The 25865-nt window shown below is 50.8% G+C and overlaps 1 protein-coding gene across 6 annotated transcripts in view; it reads right to left on the bottom strand.

Annotated features, from left to right (window-relative positions):
* Positions 1 to 22186, bottom strand: part of PEMT (phosphatidylethanolamine N-methyltransferase) — a 37766-nt gene extending 15580 nt beyond the window's left edge. For 2 of the 6 annotated variants that reach the window (XR_008205912.1, XM_052679615.1), the window contains exons 1-3: positions 21803 to 22034; positions 19333 to 19440; positions 21 to 136 (exon numbers count right to left, since the gene is read on the bottom strand). Coding sequence is in view for 5 of the 6 variants with exons in the window: in XM_052679615.1 (XP_052535575.1) it covers positions 21 to 136; positions 19333 to 19440; positions 21803 to 21901 (323 nt within the window). In the remaining variant the exon portion in view is untranslated. Of the gene's footprint in view, positions 1 to 20; positions 137 to 19332; positions 19441 to 21802; positions 22035 to 22084 lie in introns of those variants that run through there. The other 4 variants (XM_052679618.1, XM_052679619.1, XM_052679617.1 and 1 more) reach the window with 4 other exon arrangements.
* Between the last annotated feature and the right edge of the window lie 3679 nt (positions 22187 to 25865).

Raw genomic sequence — 25865 nt, 5'->3', positions numbered from 1 at the left:
CAGTAGAGTGAGCTCCTTACCAGTGGCTGCGCACGCAGTTGAGCAGCAGGATAACAGCGCCCAGGCAGTAGCAGGCGGTGCGTGGAGAGCCGAAGCCTCGGCTGAGTGCCCGTGTTTTGTGTTCCCATCTTGCTACCTGGAGAGACAATAGAGAACAGAAGAGGTGGTTGGAGGTGCACAGCCCCACTGCTGCTCGGAGAGCACTGTCTCCATGGCTTTGGGTGAGAAGCAAGCAGGGATCACTGATTTGATGTGGCTTAAATGGAGCCTGGGAGGAAAGCCCGGTTCTAACTGTGCCAACATCTCCCTGTCCAGCATACAAGCCAGCAGCACTGAGCACTGGCTCTCAGAAAGCCTGCTTCACATCAACCTCAGGGATTCCCTGGCTTGTTTAACAGGCTGAGAGCACTGCTGAGGATGTCCCAGAGAGACTGGAAGAGTCCCAGGCTCCTGCAAGGAAGAAGAAAAACAGATCCCAGAGCAGGTGATGGACACTCTGGTTTGTTTTTCCAGGCTCTGTGATCTACATCCAGCTGTGGGAGCACACCTGACAGGGGTAATTCCTCCCAGCCTGCTTCCAAAAGAGCTCCAGGTTTTACAGAGAAGCAGAAGCTGATGGCCCCCTGCCCAAAGTGAGGTGCCCTTCACACCCCAAGATGCTGCTGCATGGAGGTGGCTGGAACTGCTCCCCAAAACTGGAGGTCTGCATCCACCCAGGTCACCACAATTGGGATCTTCACCCCAAAGCAGACCAAAGTCTTTACATGACTAACTTTTCTGCCTGTCTGTATCCCTCGGAATGCTGTGGGTATATCTATTGCCTCTTCTAGGTTTCATTTTCAGATCCTGTACTGTGGCCCTCCTGCTCTCGGAGAAGCTTTATGTGCCCCATTCCTGTATGTGCCCCATCCCTGGATGTGCTCAAGGGGGGCCCTGGCAGTCTGATCTAGTGGATGGAAACCTTTTCAAGAGCAGGAGTCTGGAACTAGGTGGTCTGTAAGGTCATAGAATCATAGAATCATAGAATCACCAAGGTTGGAAAAGACCTAAAAGATCAACCAGTCCAACCGTTCACCTATTACCAACAGCTCCCACTAAACCATGTCCCATGTGTCTTCCAACCTTAGCCATACTATAATTCTGTGATTCTATGGTTTAGATCAGACCCTGAATTCAAGCCAATCCAAGCACACCCAGGCAATGGAGTGAGAGGCAGGAGTCGGGGGAACGGCTGAACATCAATTTGCTTCTCAGACATGGTTGGCTCTTCATTAGCTTCAGACACACTTCAGCCCCTCGCATGGGCAGCTCTGGGGAGCACCCATAATACAGCTATTCTGAGTGCATTTGGTAATCTATTGGCTTCATTTAAGCAGCGAGCAGAGAAGGGCAGCTTTGCAGGTGCTGCCTTCTTCCCAGGCTGATGCAGAAGCACAAGGTAGAGGGGGACTGCTGGCTTCAGGAGGGGAGTGAGATGAAAACCTCCGATAAGCAGGGCACTGATTTCACATGCTGAGAGCTGATTCAATTAGTTATGCAATGATTGCTCCGAAATTACAAATCCACTCATGACAGAGAGAGCTGCTTCGCTGCCTTTTTCTGGCTGGTATAAATAGTTTGTATTCTAAATTGAATTTAAAACACCGTGCGTCACGCTGCTGCTAAAATGGGAGCTGCTGTTTGAACGCTGAGAGATGGGAAAAAGAAATATGGGGTGAGTTACTGGCTTCGGAAAGGAAAAGAAGTAACCATACAGGTGACTGAGTCACAGATGAGAAATGCAGCCACGTGCCCGTTATCTATGTGAGCTCCTTAATTCCCTGGAAATTATCCTAGCGGCGCTCGCATGGCTGCAGCTCCTGGCTGCTGTTGGGAGAGTTGCAGAGCATCTCAGCCAGCGGCAGGAGTGGAGCTGGCAGTGCTGTGGGGCTGAGTAGAGCTCTTCTGGTGGTCTTGTTAATTCCCCTTGCCATAGTGCTGGTTTACAAAACAAGGTGGATGAAGAACATTTCTGAGCCCTTCAGGAGATGTCCCAGCTGTGTCAGCGCTGCTCCGTGCACCAACACATCACCTCCTCTTGGGCTGCCTCAGCCTTTGGGCATAGCTGGGACTCTTCCCCAAGCACCCCAGGAGCTCACACACGACTCACCACCGAGCAACAGCCTGCCCGGAGACCTCCTGAGGGGTCCCACACTGGTATTTCAGCTTCCTAACAATTAATTTGTTCTGGTTCTGGTTCTGTTCCTTGAGCAGCTAATTAGTTCTGGCTCAATTTCTGATTTTCTAATTTTAGTTGTTTGCTGGCTAATATTAGCTCTTGTTCAACCTGCGGTTACGCAGCTGGCGTTATGGTTTTACAGAATCATGAGCCAACGTGTTTTTATTTACTGCATGACGGATACGAGATGATTTTGGCATCCTCCACGGCTGCAGCTATTCCCGGTGCCGTGCCTGTTCCCTGGGCTGAGCCTGGCTGCCCACGCTCCCAGCGCTGTGCCTGGGCAACCTGAGCGATCTTGGCATCGGAATGGGAAGACCCACGTGCCAGCTGTCCGAGTGTTTTCAGTTTTCCAGCCTCCTTGTTTGGATACAGAGTAATACCAACTTTCTTGCCTTACCCAAGAGTCAAAACAGTAGAAAAATCCAAGGCTTTCTTCAAAAGGCCTGTGCTTTTACTTTAGGAATCTTGCTGATGGCTGTAAGAGACTGCTGAATGTTTCCCCAATGCTCATTATAGAAATAATTCAGCGAGCAGACATGGTTGCAGAACTGGCTGTGCTGCTGGGTCCCATGCTCTGCTTTTGGCATTTTCCACCTCCCCGGGCATCATTCCCTGCCCACGTAACGCCGTGTCGATTGCTGTGCACACCAACCCAGCCATCTCCCCAGCCGCTTGGGCTAACGTGAAAACAAAAATGAAAGCACAGGCACACATCCCCAGTGGCTGCCCTGATACCAAGAAGGCAATGTTCTGAGTTTCTTGTTCTTTTTTTGGGTGGGTAAACCTTCCTGAGCCGCCTTGAGACGGGCCACAAATATCTGCTCGAAAAACAATTTCATCTCAGGAGCTCGCCTCTGCAGTTGATCAACGGGAACTGCTCTTTACAGCTTTCTGTGCATGGCAGACCATATCCTCTCATTAATATTTAGTATTTGTTTCAAGGAAATTGATTTTTTTTTGTCTGCCATCCAAGGAAGTGAGCTTTTGAACACGTTACATTTTAATTTGCTCAACCCCAGCTTTGAAATAGAGACTTTGCTCTGTTTTGCATGACTCCCTTTCTATATCCGGCTTGCCCCAGAGGTAGGGAATGAAACCAGATACCCCAAAGGCTCACTGCTGCATCTCAATGCTAATCAGCTGGTCTTGTCCTCACGCTGCCCCATTGCCATAGCATCAGAACACCGCGTGGGCTCTGGTGAATTTAGGCATGTGGAGTGCATGGGAAGGATTAGCAGCTCTCTTTCACAAAGGGAAACTGAGGCACTGGAGGGCTCTGCCTGCCTCTGGGGATGCTTCTGCCCTGACCAAGCTGTTGGCACAGAGTGAGTGAACTGTTCTGGACTAAAATACAACTATGATGCTATGCTCTGTGCTTCTATTATTCTGTGGTTGATGTAGCACTCTGGGACATGGTTTAGGGCATGATGGTGATGGGTCAGTGGCTGGTTGAGATGACCTTAGTGGTCTTTCTAGATGATCTTCACGATCCCTTCCAACCTAAGGCATTCTATGATTCTATGACAATGAACAGGAGGTGCCTCCCTTGTACCTTGTCTCACAGTATTTTCCATCATGTAGAGCCCAGGAAACAACCCACCAAGAAATACAGGACTCAAACATTCTGTGAAAAGCCAAGAGGAAGAAAAATCAGATCATCTGACTGGCACTGTGCACCTCAGACCCAAGAGGATACGCATGCATAGCCCTGGATGCCTGGACAATTCAGCTCAAACTAAAAAACCTTAATAGAAGAGAGACCTGAGCAAATTTTTAACATTCTGTCTGAGCTCCCCTGGGCAGCCCCAAGCACTGGGCAATGTGCTGCTGCTGGGGCAGGGGAAATCCTGGCTCATTCGTTGGCGCCATGTGAGCATCTCCTACAGTGGTAGATGTGTCCTTGCCAGCTCACAGAGCGAGGAGAGGGCAGGAAATGTGACGGTACTCCTATTTCACCTTTAGAGATCATGGGAACAGAACTGTTCCCCTGCTATGAAAAATCCATTTTCCCTCATTAAACCAGCATGACGTTCTCCACTCTCTGTCACAGCCTGGGTGCCAGAAAATGACCTTGCTTGCAGTTATTGCATTTGTCTAAAAAATGGGAGAAAATAGATAAGCCTGAGCACCCAAACTCTGACTAAGGCACTTACAGGCATTACATGGAACAGGGAGGGTGCAATGAGGCAGGGCAGGAATAACTGAGCAGGCTCAATGTAAATGCACACACTGCATGCCTGGCAGCACTGGGGCTGGCTGACCTTTGCCAAATGCCAGAGCAGGCAGCATCTATGGCTGTCCCAAGTGACCGCAGAGGAAATGAGTGTGGCCTGACCTTATCCTTCCTAACAAACCGCGCGCTCGGTGCAGATGGCTTATTGCTGAGTGCTGGGAAGGCAGCACTGCTTGTTCAAGCTGTAAGCTCCAATGTGGGCTCCTTGAGGCACATATCTGAGTGGTCTTGCAGCTCCAAGGGGAGAAAACTTCAGATTAAAACCTCAGCAGAAGTAGGAGGGGGAAAGCAGGCAGGGCTGATGCTGGGGAGCACCATGCTGCCTTCCACATGTGGTATTTCCATCACCAGGCTGCTGCATCCCTTCCCAAAATCCCTGTCATCGCAGCCCAGGAGCAGCACGGTGGGGATGCTGGATGCCCACGTGCAGCCCCATCTGCCCACCCCAGCGCTGGGCACGGCGCAGGCTTTCCAAAGGCACGCGCAGCAACGCCCCGGGGACCCGCGTGCCACTGGCAGCAAGAACATGATTAGCAGGAGCTCTGGGCAGCGAAAGCAGGAGAAAAAGAACAGAACAAACCATGGTTTAATTTGTACAAGCTGGTAATTATAGTTGCTATCTGTCTGAAATCTCTATTGAGTTTATTTAAATATGTTCTCCGTGAAGGCCATTCAAGACAGGAATTATCAAGGTGTTGCAGCAGAAGAGATAATGCCATGCAGTTTTCAACAGATCAAGGGCTGATTAGGAGGAATTAATTAGCTGCTTAAACAGCCCTTGACTCGCTGCAGCAATTAGCAGTCACCTCCCCTCAGTCATGTTCCCCGTGCAGCCGTGGTGGTGATAGCGAGGATTGCTGTCCCTGCACCACTGATGAACAACGGATGTCCTCCTTCCCATAGCCATTAGCAGGCTGGTTCTTCATGCATCCACCTCTTGTATGCTATTAGCCACCAGTTCTCAGCTGTGCTCCACCACTGGCACTGCTCAGCAGACTGAACGCCACGTGCCAAGCTGCACTGCCCGCTTGCACCTGCTGAGCTGTCCCCAAATGGATGCTTTGCAGAAACAGGAGAAGCTGATGCTTGAGAGCAGCTGTGAGGCCCCTTTCTGCCCCACTGCCTCCTGCCATCACCTCACAGAGCTTAATGTCATTTAGTTGCTTCCTCCTGCATTGAGGGAAGCCACCGGAGCTTCGAACTGTCTGATCCAGGATCTGAGCTGTTGCTCTGAAGGCTTCTTTACTCCCAGGCACTCAATTACAGAATGCTGTGAGATGGTAATGGAGCCCGAAAGCTTTTTAGCAAATGATTAAAGCCCTGCAAAGTTCCCTCACTTAGTGCTGGAACAGCAGCTTCCAGTCCATGCAATTAAAACACTGCAGAGATATTAGAAGAGACAGGCACCGTGTTAACAGTTTCATGGAAGCTATACGGCAACACAAGCCAGAACCTTGGTTTGTAAATGCCTTTTTTTGATAACGCACCAAGAGGAGATGAGACATAGGCACAATCCAAGTGTCAAAATACCTCCAGGATCAGTGCAGACCTATGGTGGCGACAGAGTGGGGTTTGCAACATCCCGTTCCCAAAGGATGCTGCAGCTGAGGCAGAGAACAATGGCAGAAGTGCTGTACCAGCCTCTGGGTTTTCGGTGAAGAGTTAAGCCAGCATGGTCAGAAATGTGCCTTTGGCTCCCAGAGAGGGGCTGCTGCAGTCCTGGAGTAACGAGCAGCAGATGATGGAGATAGTGGGTGACAGCTTGAGCCACACAGAGTCAGAGGAGGGCATGGGCAGGGGCAGAGCCTGAGGGTGTTGGGCTCCCTGAGCCCTGACACAAGTCCCAAGGCCACCCTGGGAGGCTGCAGCAGTCAGTTTTCTCACTTTCCCAATCCGTACGATGGTAATAACAGCTGTCAGCAAGGCACAGCCAAGTGGAAAGGCTTAGCTGGTCCGTGTCTGCCAGAGCTTCAAAAGGAAGACATTGGTTCGACTCAAGAAGACTTTTCCATTGCCTTTCATGGGCCTTGGGTGTGGGGATTTGTTGTTTGTTCTTGCCAAAAGAAACAACAGCGGGGTTTAGGAAAGATGACGTGGTATGTGGATTGGCTGCATAAAGACACTGCGGTGTGAGAACAGCCAGCTGGAGCGGCATGGCTGTGAGCACAGGTGACAGATAGCTTCACAGAGGACAAAAATGCATGTGGAAAGCATGAAAGGCTGCATAAAATGAGAGCACCCACAGGCTCAAGAAGATAAATATTGAGAAGCTAAAAGAAGGCCAGACTTCCTTCCAAAGCTCACCCAGCCTTGGTGATGTGGGGAGATCGGTGGCTTTGAGGACACCTCCTCTCTGGCAGCATAGGCATTGCGGAGCTGTGGGACTCATCTGTGCCACTGTGACAAAGCCATTGCTGAAACGGGGGAGTTAAGAGGAAGAAATCAGTGCTGAAGTGCTTCTTCTAGCAGCTCTTCCCCGAAGAAGCCGGCGTGCTGCAGACGAGGGGTCAACGGGATCCAGTCTGAGGACTCTGACACACAGGGAGAAGAGTAGAGTGACTGTTTATTTAGAATTGGAAAAACGAGTTCTATGGAAACCCAGATTGTCTCAAGCATGGATGAGTTTAGCTTAGAAAAAAAGCCCACATCCTTCTCCAGTGAAAGCAATTGGACTGAAATGGCACAGGTCACCTCAGCTAACGGCCTTGAGTTGGGGAAAGAAAACGAGTCGGCAGGTAAACAGATAAGGGTTTCATAAGGACTGGGTACGCTTTACCTCAAAGCTGTCCCTTGAGATTACCTCCACACGAGTCTTTACCTTGAATCCACTCATGATAAACAGTTAGATAATAAATTTCATTTGTCTAATAGTGTTTATGTGATTTGTCAAAGTACCATCTCATTAGCTGACTGCAATAAAAACAAGCCCCTACTTAACGAACACCGAGGCAGCCTGGGTCTGCAAATGTTCCATGAGCCATATCCTCTCCTCTTCAATAAAAACAAAACCGACATGGAATATGGGTTGTACTTGCTAGCAATTTCCAACACAAAATCTGAACAGCTTCTCCTCAAGGCAAGGAGCTCATGATTTATGTCCGAGGAGCTGGAAGCTGAAGGCAGGTGATTCTGCATAACCCAGGACGAGCTGAGTTAATTAATTCTGGCAGTGGGCACCTGGAGCCCTAACCAGCAGCTCCTCGAGCCCACGCAGGGCTCACACTGCACGGCCATAACGGGTTCTGCCGGCCAACACAGCCCATGGAAAAAGCAGTTGTGAAATAATGACTTCTCCAGAGCTCAGCATGGGCTGTGGGAGGCCCTTCCATTCCCAGCCCGGGATGGGGTGTGGATGGCCCAACACTGAAAATGCATCCTAACAAAATAAGCTTCCGAGCGACAGGCGAGGGCTGCACCTGCACCAGTGCACGGGGCTGGAGCCCACAGGGACCCATCCTGGGTGAGCAGCTCAGGTGCCAGATGAGCATCTTGCACGCAGGATGAGGAAGCGTTTTCCCTGATGGGATTTTGCACATTTTATTTTTCACGTCTTCTGTGCTCAGATGTCTTGGCTCACACTCAACCTGAGCCAGAAAACCACACATCTCATATTTTCATACATTTTTTGGAGCATTTTTCCTGAGAAAAAAACAGGTCTGACTTTGCTCAGGCACTCTGTCAAGCAGGCACCTTCCCAAGCTGACTGGAAGCAAAGGTGCACGTCGATCTCTCGATGATTGAGACTGTTCTGCCCATCTCACATCCTGTACTTGCTTGTTTTTTTTTCTGTTGCTCATACTCCCGCAGCAATAAGTAAGCAAAGCAGGGGAAGGTGCCTGAAGTGCTATACACACAGACGCTGCTCTGAACCCGGCCATCTGCCCAGAAGACCCATTTTTAAACAAAGCACTCCAACAATAGCACTGACGATGTTTGATCTGGCATCGATATGTAAAGAGAAGCTCTGTGCTGCACCACACTGTCAGCAAGCTCTCAGTACAAATGCCACGTTATGAGACAGTCAGTGTCTCTCTTTTTTAAGACTTCCCTTCTATTTTTGCCCTCCACTCTGCTGTCCTGTTTCCAAATCAGGCCCTGGATCACAGCTGACCCACGGTGCTGAGGTCAAGTCATTCTGAAGTCGCTGCAGATTTCAGTGCCTTGGTTTGGTTTTAGATGGGGGCACAAAGCTTTCTATCTTTGTCACAAAGCATCCACTCTGCTTTCCAAAGCTTTCCAATCATTGCTGCAAACCTGCAGTTTAAACCTCTGTAACAGCTGCAAATAAGACCAGTCGGATTAAACCCAGTTATTCCAGATGGAATAAAAGTGGACAGTCTTCAGCAAATGCATCCTGTGTAAGAAATATCCTCTTAGCAGGCTGAGACAAGCCTTCTCTGGTTCCAGGTAAAAGAAGATTGAGGTCAGCTAACGGCTCTGACATTTTTCGAGGCCTCTGATTAATTGCAAAGACACTGCTATAAAGCTGCCCTGGAGATGTCAGCTAATGCTATGGCTTTTTGCTTTCCCACATGACCTGTGTTGCAGTGCAACACCCAGCTCTGCCACCACATTCCCAACCATGTCTCCAACCTGCAGGTGTGCCACTCAAAGCCGAAAACCAAAGCTGGATGCTGCACTATTTCAAGAGAAGTGATTCTTTCAGCAGTCATAGCCCATGGGAGTGGAGATACTTAGACTCTGTTGTCTTAAGGTCAAATCAGAGGCTCCAGCTCATTCTGCACACAAGAGTAATGGGAGGTGGCAAAGGAGAAGGGGACTGGAGGAGGGCTGGAGGTGATTCACAAGCAGAAGCATCTCAAGATGCAAACACATCAGCACACAAACGCAGCCCCACGCGCTGACCGAGATCTTCTGTTTGCTGTGGGGGTTTGCAGGCCCAGGCATCATCTTTGCAGTTTGCTGTTGTTAATAGGTTTGCTTGTATTCCAGCTCAACCCTGCTCATTAGCCACACTGTTGAATCTGACACTAATTCAGGATCACTCCTATTGCTACAAATAAATAATAAAATTGCCTCCACGCAGAGGTTGTTTTCTTCCTCTCTGCCCATAATGCAGGTCTGGTAGCATCTCCTGTATCTGTTAATAAAGACCATTATACCCAGAGTTTCTCAGCAAGTAAAAATTACAGTCATTAGCCAGTGACTGACGAGAGACAGAAACACCATTTCTGCCTGGGCTGGCAATAACAGAACGCAGAGTACGCGTCCCAGTGAGTCGAGCCTTGCTCTCCTGTAACGTGGTACCCAATGTTCTTCATTAGCATCGCTCTTTTTAATAGAGCAAGGCAGCGTCCTGCGGCAGGTCGCAATTACACACAACAATTAATTCAGAGAGAGACAATGACAGGCGTTGCAGAGGCAAACTGTGCAGCGGGGTTGCCAAAAGGTGACATAGAAGAAGATCAGGAACATTGTAAAGCCCTGCCCAAGCACAAAAACAAAACAAGCCAAGGAACAAGTGATAGCGCAAGGAGGCAGGAGGGGCTGCTTGTGAACTACTGTGTAATTTTTGTTTTAAAAAGTAAGGAGTAACTACAATTATTGGTCGTAATACAATAATGGGCAGGACCAGCAGTCTGGGAGCAGGACTTCTTGTTCTGTTTGCAAACACACAAAGCTGGTCTGCTTCTCCCACAGCTGTAGACACTCTCTTTGCCCTTTTATGAAATTAGGGCTTAATTCTCTGGAATAAGTCTGCTAATAAGGACTCCCAACACACCCATCCTTCTGGACAGCGTGTTCTCACTCATCACTCAGAGGCCGCAATGGGAGGGCGAGGGAGAGAATAAATATACCCAGTAGAGCACAGAATGCAATGGAAACCCAATACCCCTTCACAAAGTAGTGAGAGTTCGCTGGCAGATCGGTACTCGCTGCTCTGTGGGGTGGCTCAGCCCCCGTCCTCGCAGTGCTCGGCGTATCGTGTTCGATGCTCTGTGCTAAGCCTCCCCTGGGAACATTTCCCACGGCGCCGAGGACACGTATGTTTGTGATGCTGCTGTTGTCCCAATGGCCAACAATAGAGAGGGACAATGTGATCTTTATGTAACGCGGGGCAGCCGAGCTCCGTTCCCCTGTCCTTGGGGATGAGATGTTCACACAGCCCAGCAGAACAAGCAGGACCCCAGCCCTGGAAAGCCTGTTCTGGATGCTTTGGGAAGTAATGTAGCAACGAATGGGTTCGTCTCAATTTTGTAACCAGTGTTTACACCTTCGTCTGGGTTCCAAAGGAGTCAGATTGATGCAAGTCATACTGGGAACATGGAGCTGCTTATTAGACCAATGTGTGAAGTGAAATAACACTTGTAATAACAATCTGAAGGGTTACATACAATAACCAAACCCCTTGGGCTTGCTGGTGGTTCCTATGGTGATTATGGGAGGCACCAGATGCAACCACATGCCTTTAGGCTTTTGCTCAATGCAGGAAACAACCCCAAAGCCGAGCGAATAGCTGATGATCCTCTTCTCTGCACTCCAAATGATCTCTGTTTTGAAGCCTCAAGCCCAAGGCTGAGATGTGTGTGCAAGCCATGCAAAATGCCCAAACCTTGTTGCATTCACTCACGCACTTGTACCAAAGCATAGGATGGACCAACAGCAGTGCATGGCTGCGGATGGGGAGGCTGAGTGCATCTGTGCCATGTATCCTAGCAAGAAGCCAGCAGCATCCATACCAGGAACCCACGCTCACGCCTGTCTCTGCTGATGGCTGCAGGCAGGAGGGAAATGTTCCTCAGTTGGGCAAGGCATTCACTTTGGCTTCCGAGTACATCAATCTCTGGAAAATGACTGCACGACTAAGTCCTGAAATGAAACTAATTCATTCCTGCTTTCCAGCCTTGGGAATCAAATGAGTAATTCTACAGTCATTAAAACAATGTCCTGGTAAAAATAAACAGGAAAGGGCACTTAGTAAGAATGCTTCATAGTTAAAAATACTGTATCTCGTCTGAGGTCATTCTGTTTTAGTATGAACAGCCAAGCGTGCCCCAAGATGATCTGATTTGGGATCACTCCAGTGCTGTTACGCATGTATATGCAGCTGTGCTCACCATGGCAATGGGAGGTGGAGGACATAATTTCTTCACGTCTGATGCTTGGTACACATTGCAGCTTCCTTCTCACCACTGTGAGCATATAGATTTTTATTATTTCACTTGAACCCTTGTAGAAAACTTTGGCTCTCCACCTCTGGGCTATCTGAACTCCAAGATCAATCTGGAACACGAGAGATTTGGAAAACTATCAGCCTCCCATCCCAATCCACATGTGAACTGAAGGGTTTTTTTCTTCCCAGTGCAAAATCCTCAGTGGGATTTTACAGATTAAGCATCTACTGTTGGATTCACCACAGAAAACACAGCTCTGGAGGAAGAGGCAGGAATAGAAACATCATGGCAATGTGGGGTGATTTTGGGTCCTTCTTCCCTTCACCCAGAAAGGGAGGAGGAAACTCAATTTGGTCCTTCTGGAAGGGGCATTTCTGTAGCAAGGGAGAGGCTCAAGCCAGAGGTGGCCACGGATAACATCACGCAGTATGGAGCTGATGCTGGAGGTGAGAAAAGTAGATAGAGTACTGTAGAGGATCATATAAGCTGCATGGAACCTTTCCTTCCCTGAAAAAGTCTTTGTTCTTTTATGGCAAGGAGCTGCTACAATTACATTTTCCTTTATAAGCGAAGCACAAATCAGATAATGAGCAAACCTCCCACCACACAAAGAAGGTGACGAAGGTGTTCCATGAGCCCTGGTGGTCAGACTTTCCTGCAACAGCTGAGTGCAGAGAAAATTGCTAAAACCCATCTTCATTTCACCCACTTCAGACTTTTCTTCCCAAATGCACAAAAAGGATCACACCAAAAATATGAATGTGCCCATGCAGACTGCGAGTGAAAGCCCTTCAGCCAGACAAGGATGCTGCTTGCACGTCCCAACCCGCAGAACGAACCCACGGCTGCATTATCCTCAGTCTGGAGGAGTGGAGAGAGGGGAAAAAAAAAGGGTTTGTGGGGAGGGGGGGGGGGGGGGGAATGCAAGATACTGTCAAATTTGGACAGCTAGGTAATGCACTGAAGAGGTTTGTGATTGCAATGTTGCATGGGAAAATCAAGGGCTGCTGTCAGTCCCTCTTGACCCAAAATTTGCTGGGCGATGAGGAAAGTTTAATGAAGATGCACGCTGCTGTGGAAGCCTTGGGCTGCCAGCTCTTCAGGCAACCTAACTCTTAATTTTCAAAGAGAGTTCTCTGTTTCCTGCATATGAGCAAGCACGGAGGATGGCTTGATAGGGAAAAGAAAAATCACCCAACACACTGCTGGCAAGGGCTATTCCAAGGCCACCGTCCAAAATTAAAGCCCTTGCTCTGGGCAGCCTGGCTGGCACAATGCTGTTCCCATCCCTCTGCAATGAGCCAACCCAAACCACTGCTGGAAGGCTTCATGGCTACAGTGCTCCCCAGCAACATCACGACAGTACTGTTTGTCTCCAGGTTAGAGTACATCAGTGTAAAGCTTTGGGAGGATGCCTTAGAAAGAGGGAAGTAAGGGAGAGAACCCAGGCAGGCAGGCTGGGAGTTGCTGGTATTTGTTTAACTGAAAAAGGCTCCTGATATTTACCAGCAACCAGTGCCCAGCTCACGCTGCTGTGATCGGGCTGTTGAGCCACCTGGTTTCATGCACGAGAGCAGGGATGTGGGATTCTTCTGCCAAGTGGTATTTCCAGCTACTCCTGCCATGAGGAATAAAATTCGGGTGGAAAACAAAAGGGCTTTGCCTCACTCATTTACTAATCTGCTTTACTGCTCATTTCCTACAGCCATGCGAGCAGCTGGAGATGTGTCCCCTCAGAGTTCATCAAGAGGAGAGAAAACTAGAAATAACAAGGGCATGCTTCAACCACAGTGCTATCCCTGAGCGCCAGCAGCCTAAATCCAGCCTGACCCCCATGCCCCAGCAGACTGCGTGTCTCTGCCTTTCTTCGTCAGAGCAACGTAGTTTGGGAGATCCTGTCTTTCTGGGAATTGGGCAGGTTTCTGCTAAACAGCTGGAGAACACTGAGCTCAATTTGTGACTGTGGCAGGAAACTGCCTGAAGCTCTTGCACAGCCCCAGTACAGCCAACATCACAGGGCACGTGTTGGGATTCCCAGAGCCCATCGCTACCAGCGCCAAGCTTTGGGGCTGGGTAGAAATGCTACTAAAGCCCTGGGCTGCCCAGTAGGCCTTCACATCTCTCTGTGTGGGTCGATAATACCACATTCTTTTTTGCTTCTTGCTGCATTTTTTGCTTTGTCCCACTGGATGTAGGTTGACATAGACTTGCAGTTTCACAGATTAACAATGTTGAGCAGCATCTCATCTGCAAGAGAGTGTTTTGCTGCAGTATGCTGGATAGAGATGGAGGGGGACAGAGAGGAACATCTACAGCCTATACACAATCCTCCGAGGCACAGTGAATGGAGACTTTTAGCTTCAATGTGTATTTTCATTTTCTGTACATGTTCTGACTTAGTCCAGCCTGGCTGCCAGCAGCCTGTAGGATTAAAGCACCAGTCTGGCATTCTGAAGGAAAAAGGACAGTGGTGCTGGGCTGCAGGATGTCTCTCTCCCCCAGGGTGACAGTGCTCCTAATTGTGTCACTCCAGCCAGCAGGCTGGAGGATGTGACCCGGTTTTGGAACCTGTTATGTGTCTCTCAGCGGTGTTGACACACTGGAAACACTAAATTTAGCAGCCAAACAGGTGCAGTACTACAGATTTGGCCTGGGGATGGTGGACTCACAACAGTCCTGGGGCGTTTGTTACGAGGTGGCCATGGGAATCGATGCTGCACTCTCACAACAAGATTACAGCATCGCTCCGAAGCCACCACCGCCTGAGTGGGAAGCGTTACCGAGTCACTCAGAATAAAACTGCCACTAAGTGCTGTTTGGGCAAGGGAAAAAAAAAAGAAAAAAAGCAAATCCTCACTGTTTCTCAGGCACTGTAGGAAATGAAAACGGCTATTCCTGCCTGGAAGAGTCCAATTATGAATAATGCGCATTCTCTCCCAGCACAAAGGATGAAAGGCATCAGAGCTGGTGCTGACATTTTAAGACCGGAGTTGTAAGAATGAATCTGAGCCTTGTTGCAAGGCCAGATTTACCCCAATAAAGAATTGCTTTCTGCAGTCAATTGCCTTGCAGCGTAGCTTCAAGCTCCGCTATTGATCTAGCATCTGTTATAAGCAGATAATCATTGTCACTGTGCCACGGCTGCTACAACAGGATCTCAAAGCACTTTCCAGAAGATGGTCGAGGGCTGTTTTCGTGTTCTTACCCACAGCTACACGCAGGCAAAGGCTTTTCAGAGAGATCACGAAACTCTTGCAGATTTGCAGAATTTTAAGGCCAGAAGAGACCATTAAATCACCCACTCCAGCTGGCTCATCTATCCAATCCCGCCCTGTGCTGAATGCACAAAGCTGTGCAGGGCCCCCCTCTGCCAGCAGCCCGCCCCAGCCCTCGCCCTGCTGCCGGCTGACAGCCATTTCTTACCCTGCAATTTCCTTTCCCCAGCCAGGTACTAACACGCCACAATCAAGCCACCTCTCAATCTTTCCCTTCTGTGAGACGAGCAGCCAGAGCTGCTGAAATCCCACAGCATAAGGCATTTTTCTCCTGCCCCCAGAAGGTTTCTGGGTTTGGCTCCTGGAGGTTTCAATCCTGACAGCTCGCAGCAGTGTGGGGAGGTTTAGGCAGGCACCTTCCTCCAAATATAGCAAGAAGTGGTCAGAAGGAGGTGAAATTGGGCTGCCAGTGCCTGCAAACTCCCCCTCCACCCCACTCAGGCACTTCTTATCCACTTGGCAGGTTTCTCTAGTCTCCAAAGAAGGAGAAAAGGAAGGGAAATTAAAAATAAATGAACCAAGAGATACGCATCCATCAGGAGCCAGGCGTTGTCAGCTCAGGTCCCTGTGCAACCACTTCTTTAATCAAAACCTCATGCAGTTTAAACACTTGACAGAAGCCGAGAACAGAGATCTTGTTACCCTGAACAGGAAAAGCTGCAACCTTGAAGAATAAATTCACATTTGCCTGATGGGGTCTATTTTCTTGATAAATCATGCTAAGTTACGCTAATCCCACTCCCAACCTTGACACCTGAGCTTTTGCCCTGCAGATTCCTACAGGATGCATGGGTATTTCGGGAGGGTCACAAGAGGTGATGGGAAGAGCACGCTCTCACACAGCAACTGAAAGATGTGCCATCTCTGAATCAGGCCATGATGCCAGCCATAAATTTTTAAGAGGCTCAAACCATGAAAAGGATTGCTGGTGGATGGATGCGCTCCCCACTTCAACCTGCTTGCGTGGTGACAGACGTCACATACCTGGCTCACCGCTACGCCACGTGCCTCTTTGCTACTGAGACAGTGCCAGAAACCTTCCAGCCTTCTAGAAACTCCCCATATGCCAAGGCTCAGAGAGCTCTCTGAAGCTTCCAATACGCGGGTTATCTGCCTCTCTTGGCTTTGAAATGTTTGTCCCTGAGGAGCTGTTATTTAATATCTTCCTTAGTTACCAACGGAAGGGAAATTTCTCCCATCGTCCTGCAGCTTTCCAAACACAGATGGGATTTATTGAAGGTTCTGCCTCCTCGACTCATTGAAGTTTTATGACATGGCTTCATTGACACACCTCCTTCTCATCGGGTGCCCCCCAACAGCACAACTGTGGCTCAGGTCTCCTGGATGCTTTGAACATCCAATTTAAGTGCTTTTTCTCAGAAAGTCAGGCTGGCCTGCAACCTACCTCACGTGGGAGCATGGAACCAACAGCTCCTTCTGTAACAGCTATGGTGGGTGGGAAAGCAGAGGCAGGAGGAGGAGAGGAAAAAAAGTGAGGAGCGCGGAAATACGTCCAAGCTGTCCCCTGGATAACATAACCTAAGGGTCACCGGGGGATGAGCTGGATTTGCACAGAGAAGGGAAAAGAGAAAAGGGGATGTGACCCCTGGGTTTGGTGGGAAATTCAGTTGGGGATCCCAGGGGGACATTCATGGTACCCCCCCAGGACATGTCTGCATGGATGAGGTTGCAAAATAGGGAACCTGACGGTTTTTTTGGGGGGGTTTTATCCCTTGGGAAGAATATGAGGAGAACCAACCCAGCCCAGCCCAGTTGGAGTCCTGCAAACTGTCCCTCATAGGCTCTGGTTCTCTAAATTGCTCTCTTAACAGAATTACATCAGCAAGAACCACGGTTTGCTCTGCAGCCACGCTACTGCACAGCCTCCATCAGCCTTGCTTCATCTCCAAACACAGTCACAAACACAAACAGTGTTTGTCCAGAAGAAACATGCTGGCTGCTTACCAATGCCCTGCAACTGCTGAGAGTGGGGCAGCCGGAGCTCGCTCCCCCCATGGCCTTGAGACACGCACAGCCTGAGCCCCCACTGAGCCGGGGTTTCCCCAGCACATTTTTATTCAGAGGCTCTACACAGAGAGGACAACCCGGCGCCAAACTTTGCAAGAGGCAGACCTGGCTGGAGTTCAGCAGAAAATGGGAATTAAGATGCTGAATTAAATCAATGCATCCCCACCCAGTTTCTGTCCAAATCAGGAATTTCATGCACAGGAGGTGTTTTGATCAGGGTCCCGGTTTACTTAATTAAGGAGAGAAAGCAGAGGGTTCCTGGCACAACACAGAAACCATCTTTACACTGAGGCTCTTGCAAGCTCAAACAAAGTAATTCAGATGCAGAGATGATCTCAACAGCTGAGAAGAAACTCAGAGAGCAGAAGACAAAGCAAGCCTGTGCGGGGGTGTGGAGAAGGAAAGAATTGCTGCTGGCTTGGTGCAGGCAGGAGACAATGATCACACAGAAAGGACTGGGAGGAGGTGAAGGAAGCAGGTTAGAGAAAATCTAGGGATGGCTGGAGCCACTGCTGCTAAAATACAGCAACAGCGGAGGCTTGCTCAGGGCTGAAGATTCCATAGCACCTCTGCAACAGCCTTCAAGCTGTGACTGGTGTGAGCCAGAGCCTGAACACATCACAGGGAAGCCCTGGGGACAGGGCAGCACAAGCATATGGATGGAGGCACGTGCACTGCGAGAGGCACCTGGCCCTTGGCAGCTCAGGAGCACCTCGTGCCACGCTCACCTCCCCAGAGCTCCCCATCAGCGCGGCAGATCACTGCTCGCTGCAAACCCATACAGATGCCTTCTGCTCCCAGGTGGAGCTCTGCACGACTTGCTTGCAGTGCCACCTGCCGCCAGCGGCAATGCTCTTCAGATGCTGCAAGGGGACAGCAACAACCCAGAGCAATGAACTTCCTGCTGTTACATCAGATTTCCCTGTACTTTAAGAGCAGTTGAAGTCTTGATCCAAATAGCAACACTATTTCCCAAGCTGCAGGCAACCAGCACAGTCACAGGCATAGCAGCAGACACCAATAAAGTACTTTTTTTTCCTTCCCTTTTATGCAATTTCTTGCTGGAGCTGATCTCTTCCCCCAGAGACCACATTCTGAATCTTCTTGTTCATTGATTCTTTATGCTAAGCGACGACTCCACAGTAGAAATAATGTGGCTTATTCTAGTTCGCATTTCAGACACTGTGAGACTTTTTAATAACGAATTGCATGAAAAATTAGGGAGGCTGCAATAAAGAACTCCGACGGAGGTTTCCATAGTGAATCACGGCTAGGAGAGCCTTGCTTTTCCAAAGCCCAGCGTGAGACAATCTCAAGAGCCCCCACGCTCAGAGAGAGCCGAGCCCTCCCCCTCTGGAAAAACAAGGCCTTTGTAAGGAGACTTCCCCAGGGTGAGAATCACTGCGGGGAGGTTTGGCAGCGACTTCAGGAATCTTGGCTGCGATGATATCCCGTTTCCATGAGTGCTTGCAGGGAGAAAGTTTCGTCCCCAAACCTCAGCTGTGCTGCCGAGGACGCTGCAGGAACTTGTGCTTTCACCGGCCTGGGCTCCTTGCCTGGTGTGTTGGCTCTGCAATGCTTGCACAACAGGGCCAGAGATGAATCCTGTTGCTCTTGCAGGGAGGTTGCAAAGCACATCAATAAAGGGCAGCAAAACCTTTTCCGTTCTCCATTCCCAAAGCACTACCAGACCCAGTGGCAACACAGTGCCTGCAGAAATAGTAAGCATCACCGTGCACAGATACCCCTGCCCACGCTTGGGGCTGGCTCACTGACACCTCTGCAGCTCTTTGCCAGACTCTGCAGAAGGATGGAGGGGAAATTTCCTCAGGTTAACTTTTGGCTGATTGTTTATGTTTCTTGCATCCAGGCAACCTCCTGTCAGTATATTTGGATGGGAAGCAGTGGACAACTGGCCTGGTGCATACCCTGCAGGAGTTAATGCCTAGGTATGAGTGGCACTTGTGCCACTGATGTCTCACCACGTACAGTGAGCAGTGCCTGGCTGCCAGGGTGGGAGGTGCAGCAGATGGTTGAAGGATGGGTTTGATTACTCTGTCCCCTCATCCGAGCTTAGTTCCTAATTCCTTCTGCATCCTGCTTTGGCTTCCTTTTTCCTGACCTCTGCAACATATGTCATAGCCACTGCCATCCCCAGGAGCAACAGTGCCAGGACTCTCTTGGCAGAGAAACTCCCTGTTCACTCTTTTCCAGTGCCTAGGAACCGAGCACAGCTCTCTCTACCAAACTTCTCCAGAAGCAGTTCCTCTCCTAGAGAAGTTCCCAGAACAATAAACACCTGCACCAGGATGAGAACTACAGAGCTCTTGCAGGAGGGATGCTCTTGGGGTAATTTGGTGGGGGTGGGGGGTTATTCAGCACAGCCCAAAGGGTATTCCTACATCAACTGACAAAAGAAAGCATTCAGGCAGCTCTTACCACGTTCCAGAAGAATGGGTTGAAGGCGATAGAGAGGACGGCTGCAATGAAGTCAGAATCAGTCACATCCACATAGCTGAAGACCCACGCCATGGCTCTCACATCCACCTGGGGGGAGAGAGGCAGTTAATGGGGGTGAGAGTTCCTGCAGAGGCACTGAGTGTTGTACCCAAAGATGGGGTACTTCATCTCAAATCAAATGCTCTACAAGAGCTGATGAACCTTCAGACCAACTCCTCCCACGCTCTGGGATCACTGGGCTCTCACAGAGCTTGGTGAAGGACATGGGCACCGCAAAGACCCTGCAGCAATGAGGATGTGCATCAGGATTCCAGGTCAGCTAGGAAAGCCAAGATTGTTTCTGAGCTGCAGGAAAGGGAGCACCATTCCACTATGTCCCAGTGACCCTGGGGACTGAGGACTGTCCCTGAAGTGCTGCTCTGCATGGAAACTCTGAGCATTGAACTGCATCAGCTTCTAACTTGCCTTCCATAAACCAAGGCTGATGCAAGCCCACAGTATTGCACAGAGATGCTCTGGCATTGTTAGCAGTTGCAAAAGACTTTCCTGTCTTATTTAACAGCAACAAAAGGAAACCTTAAAGCTTGCTGCTTTTCTCTCTTTTTCCTTTTAAGAAAGAAACATTTTTCCCAGGACAGCTCCTTGACATTGTCAGTATTTTTACATGGAGTAAGCCATGCTGCTCCTCCATCCCTGTCCCCTCTCCCTGCAGTGGTATTTCAATGAAAAACAAACAGCACCTTTCTTTTTTTCTTTTCCCCAAAACTGTGAAAACAAATGACAAACTAGCCCAGCCCAAGCCCTTCCCTCACTTGAATCGAAATCAAGACAACATTGAGACGTGGAAGGTTTTTGCTTCCCAAACACAGCTGTGTTTGCAAGTCCTTCAATGCCAGAGGACAGGAAGGGCTGGAAAAGACATTGCCTTTGCTTTGCCTGTGCAAGAAAGAAACTCCCGCTGGTTCCTCCTGAGCTCTTCAAAGGGACTGGAGCTGTGGTGGGATTTGTGGAGAGGGGCTGTTTGACCTGGTGTCCCCTCACAACAAGAAGACCGCCCACATTACGAAGTGCAAGAGCAAAGGTTGCTTCAGTATGGGCAGACCAGGGAATCCTCACAGAGGTTTGCTTGCTGCCCACAGGCCACCGCTGACCATCTCAGCTCTATGGGGCACCTCCATCCCAGTGAGGAAGAAAGGGGAGAGCCCCCATGGCCTGGTCCTGACCCTCTGCTCCCATTCCTACCTTCTCCAGCCCCTCTTGTCACACCTGGCCAGACCTTTGCCATCAGACTTCAAAATCCCTTCAAAATGAGTTCTGCCAAGATAACCTGCACACCACTGGTGCCAGGACCAAACTGTCCGGTCCCACTTCAGTTGCAAACCCACAAGACCAGGACAGCTTCTTTCCTCTTGTTTCACACAGAGCTGTGCACGCTACCAGCACAGGCTGAACAAAAGCTTCTTGACCTACTAACTCCTGTCTGGCAACATCATTAACAATGCGCTCACCTTTTTTTTCTCCTCCTCAACAACCAAATTTGCTGCTGCTAGCAGGAAGCAGATTGGCCTGTGCCTAGCGTGTGCTCATTGGGATATAATGGGAACAAACCCATTAGGATGAGCTGTCTCTGCAAGTCACTGAGACAACATAACGAGCACAGAACATTCAACTTTCCCCTTTCCTCCCTGACAGGTGATAAATAACCACACCTGCGATCTCTGAGAGTCTCCAGGTAGCAAATCCTGCTTGCTTTCAAGCTGCACAGCCCCAAAATCAGGGTGGATGAGAGTTGCATAGGCACCCACGTCCTGTTGAGGCACCCTGGATTCTGGGCAAACACAGCTGTTGCCACGTAGATGGAGCATGCAATCATGGACTAAGCAGAAATTAGTGCCAGGAAGGGCTGTGGAAAGCATCTCAAGCACTGTGTGCACTGATGCTGAGCATCCCTGTGCATCTGCTCCAACTGCAGACATAGCCCAGGGGTTTATTGCCGTGTCCCATACGAACAAGCCCCGTTCAGAGGTTGCACAGGCACTGATTTGTTCCCCAGGTGGCTTGGCAGCCCTGCAACCCTCGGCCTCACATTCACAGCACGCTGGGCACTGCACAAGGCAGTGCGGTGCAACGGGAACGCGATGGGGAGGGCACGGAGCACCCGGCCGTGGTGACCTCATGCCACCTGCTGCGTTCCCAGTCCTACCGAGGACAGCAGGAGCCGACAGGAGCCAGCATCTCCCTGCTGCTGGCAGAGCGCAGCACAGCTCCATTCACAGCGCCGTGCCGGAGAACGCCGTGCTGCAGCAGCACGGCACGGAGACCGGGCAGCCTTACTTTGGGGGAACCCCGCAGAGCCACACGGAGCCGGGCAGCGGGGCGGGGAGGGGAGAGGCAGAGCAGCAGACCCCGCGGCACCCCCCGCTCACCCCCCTCGTCCCGCTCCCGGTACCTCGCCGTACTCCAGGCCTCCCAGCCCGCCGCAGCAATCCCGCGGCCACCAACGCAGCCCCGCTCCCCGCCGGCCTCCCGGCCCGGGCCTCCCCGCCATGGCACGGGGCCGAAGCCGGGGCACCCCGCGGCCTTCCCCCGGCCGGCCGCCAGCAAGCGCGGCGGCGTTGCTGGGAAGTGTAGTCCTCCGTGCGCCGCGGGAACTACACGGCCCAGAGGACGCCGCGGCCCGAGCTGGGAGAGGCCTGGTCTGATCGCGGCACCTCGCGGGGCCTCGTCCCACCTGGCTCCCGGCTGACCTCGCTGCGGGCCCCGCTGCCTCCGCTGAGGACTCTGAGCGTGTGTCTGTCCGCAGCGCCGGGCAGGGCGGCCCGTGCTGACGGCGGTCGGACTTTGCCCCCTTGACCAGTGAAGCAACCGAGGTGGTGGGGGGGACTGGGGCCGCCTGCGGCCACCAGGGGCTGGGGGGGCGGACAGGGGGTTTGCATAGGGTGGGTTTGCAGGGCCTGGCCACGCAGGCCCAGGTGAACACAAACAGGGCATCAGTGACACTGCAGAGCGAGACTGGGGAGACAAGAGGTCCCCGGGATCTCTTTTTCTGTGGGGAAGGAGTTGGGGGTCCCGATGGATGACAAGTGGGACTCGAGCCAGCGCTGTGCGTTTGCAGCCCCAAAAGCCAACAGGCTGCATCAGCTGAGGGGTTGCACAGGGCAGGAGGGATTGTCCCCCTCTGCTCTGCCCTCGTGAGGTCCCACCAGGAGCACTGCGTCCAGGGGTCCCCAGCACAGGGATATGGAGCTGCTGGAGCGGGGTCTGCAGAGGACACGGGGATGTCAGAGTGGAGCGCATCTGCAGTGGGCGCGGGCTGAGAGCTGCGGGTGTGCAGCCTGGGGAAGAAAACCTCCAGGGACACTTCGCTGCAGCCTTCCACTACCTAAAGGGAGCCGATAAACGGGAGGGGTGCCAACAGTCCCACAGCGACAGGACGAGGGAGAATGGCTTTAAACTAAAAGAGGGGAAATTTATATTAGGAAATGTTTACTCAGGGCACTGTGTCACTGGAACAGGTTCCCCAGAGAATCTGTGGGTGTCCCATTCCTGGAGGTGGCCGGGGCTAGGTTAGATGGGGCCTAATCTGGTGGGGAACATCCAGCCCATAGCAGGGGAGTTGGAGCTCAATAGTCTTTAAGGTCCCTTGCAACTTAAGCCATTCTGTGGTTCTGTGATTCTATGACACCATTATTTTCTGCGTTCCTCTTCTGGGTATTTATGATTGGTGGATGTGGTGGGCTGCAGTTCTGAACCTGACTGTGTGGGCAGTGTGGTAGTATCTTCCACGCACCCACGGGGCCTCCACATGGACCATTCAGTTTTAAAGATCTTCATTTGAGGGGAAATAGATTTTTTTCAAAAGGGAGTTTAAAGGAAGGAAGTGTCGTGAGTGAGCTGCAGGCGTCCCTTCCAGAGATGTCTCAGAAGCAGTGGTGAGGAAAGGGATAAAGGGATGTCTGTACATACATGCCCTAACAGGCAGTGAAAAGGTGCAGGAGTAGCAGCTCACATGCATGCATCGCCAGCAAAACAGCATCCTTTAAGGTTGCACTTGAAAGGTACTTTGAAACTTAGCAAGGATTCTTCGCTCAGTGAAAAACTGGGTTTCATTGGATCTGCTGCTCTGCTGCACCCATGCATCCTCATCTCCTCACCTGCAGAACCAGCTCTGTGCTATGTGTGCTTGCACAATGCTGGACCCCATTCTGTCTGGGCTCTCTGAACGCATTCATAGTAGAATTTGCAAAGCTGGCTGGTTTGGGGTGAGATGAAAGCACTGTGGGTGGGAACAACGTTCCCCAAACGAATTATCTCCAGCTGCTTCCGGCCTCTTCTCCCTTGTGCTGGATAATTTTGCTGCGCTGAGTGTGTAATTATCGCCTCTGCCATCTCCCAGGCTGGAGCGCAGGAGCAGATGGGAGGATGTTTGTTTTGCAAGTCCCACCAGCTGGGTCCTTGGGGCAGAGGGGAGGGCGAAGGGAATGCAATGGGAAGAGCAATGATGGCAATGTTCAGAGAGGAGGAAATGTCCCCCAGGGGAGGGAATTAGCAGGGAGAAATTGTCTCCAGACCAGCCTCTGTGCTGCAAGAGGAAGATGTCCCTGTGCTGTCAGTGTGGCTGGTGGGGAGAGGACAAGGATGTCATGGTGGGCTGAGAGAATAAAGGCCAGCGGGGCTGGGATGTCACAGACATGTCCATCCTGTCACCCCCGCACTGAGGGCATGTGCTTCAGGGGGGGAGGACTGTCACAAGCTGCATGGGAAACAGTCCCAGAGCTCCCATGTCACTCCCACTGCCAATTCCCCAGTTGAGGGGACATTGGGTTGGGGGATTTACAATGGTGGAGTCCCTCCATACACCTCTATTGTGCCTCTGGGAAACATCCCAGCAGCTGGGAAGGAGACAAGGAGGACTTTCTGCAGGGTGGGTCTCTCTCTGTGTTCCCATCCCTTTCCTTCTCCCCAGGGCATGCCTTTTACTCAGCTTTCAAATTTCCAAGCACTGAGCTAAGGAACAGCATTTCCCTCAGTGTTCCCAAGTCCCTTCTCAGCTTGAAGCCTCCCAACAGCCTCCTAAATACCATCGTGATCCTGAGAGGTCACTGATGAGTATGCAATTGCAAAATGCCTGTGTGGGCAGAGATCACTTAAACAAAGTCATTCTTGGTATGAGGGACGAAGAACAGTCCTGACAGAGGGAGGACCAATGGTGCATCTGCTGTAGAGGGTTTCTGAGCATTGCACGCTCATTGCATGTGGGTCAGGCATGCATGCAGTGGAGGATGCTGGCTGTCAGATTTAGCAGGATGCCATGGCTCAGCAAGCTGCAGCTTGCTCAGAAACATTTCAATGTCCCTGAATGCAAGGAGACCTGAGGGACTCCCAACAGTGCAGGGCAAGGAGTACTGTTGGGGGTTTCCCTTGGAAATGAGATACTGCAAATATGGCTGGAAAGCTGCAGCCAAGAGCACAGGTTAACTTCAGCACATAGGTCTGGGGCCTTTTTCACCAACACTTCACAGTGTCACAGCTCATCGTTTGAAACCTTTCATGAAATGAAGCTGACCCCCCTGCAAACCTTCAGCAGTTTGGACTGACAAGCTGCACAGATCAAAGACAGCATCAAAACATCGTAAACAAACAAGACTACATTGCAAACAGAAGCAAATTACACTGGAACACAAGGCTGAAACCTTGGGCTGTTCAGACAGCACTGAAATTCCAGATACTCTTCTGTTCTCCATCTGATAACGTGTTGTCACCAGCCGTGCAATGCTGCAATCCAGACCTGCAATCCTAGTGGAAATCCTCTAGTGTTTGTGCTGGAGGTTAGCTCTATTTATATTCTGATGAATGATTTACTCGAGTAATTGGCACACAGCTCCCCTATTACAGATCATAAAGAATTAATCACCAGATTTTCAATGCTCCCCTATTAATTTTATTAGGCTTGATTGAACGTGGTGGATTGGGAACATACGGTGTGCGAATCAGACTCTGCTCCCACTGACACCCCAGTTAGTGCTGGGGACTCGCATGGATCCTGGTGATCCCTGTACATCTGCAGAGGTAGCTGCACCTTTGCCTCCATGCATGCTTTCACGTGATTGCGAGGGATGCAGCGACCCAGCTCAGCTACACATACCCAAATTCTCCAAAAGCCTGAGATGCTCTCAGGCTGAAAGTCGAGCTGGGCTGGGCGTGCTGTGCTTCCTGCTCCTTTGAGCCAGAAATCAGAGCCGAGTGCTTGGGAGCTCGAGATCTGCCCCTAGAGCAGTTGTTGAACAAAGGCCCCAGGAGGAGAGCTCCTGTGAAGGGAAATGTGTCGTGTTGATGCTGAAAGCTGAAGATGCTCGTGCTGGCATCAGGGCTGCCTGCCAGGCATCTTCTCCTTGGCAGAAGCCAGCACAGTCACCGCTGGGCAATCGTGCTGGGAAGGAACACAGCGATGCCACGGAGCGATGATTGCCCACGGGAGATGCTTTCTTGAAAGAAGGAATTAGCAGCAAGAA

The sequence above is a fragment of the Tympanuchus pallidicinctus genome, unplaced genomic scaffold (genome assembly GCF_026119805.1).
Source record: "Tympanuchus pallidicinctus isolate F22 unplaced genomic scaffold, pur_lepc_1.0 scaffold18, whole genome shotgun sequence".
In the NCBI taxonomy this organism is placed as follows: Eukaryota; Metazoa; Chordata; class Aves; order Galliformes; family Phasianidae; genus Tympanuchus; species Tympanuchus pallidicinctus.
The sequence above is the reverse complement of the archived record's forward strand: the minus strand, read 5'-3'. Positions and strand labels throughout refer to the sequence as shown.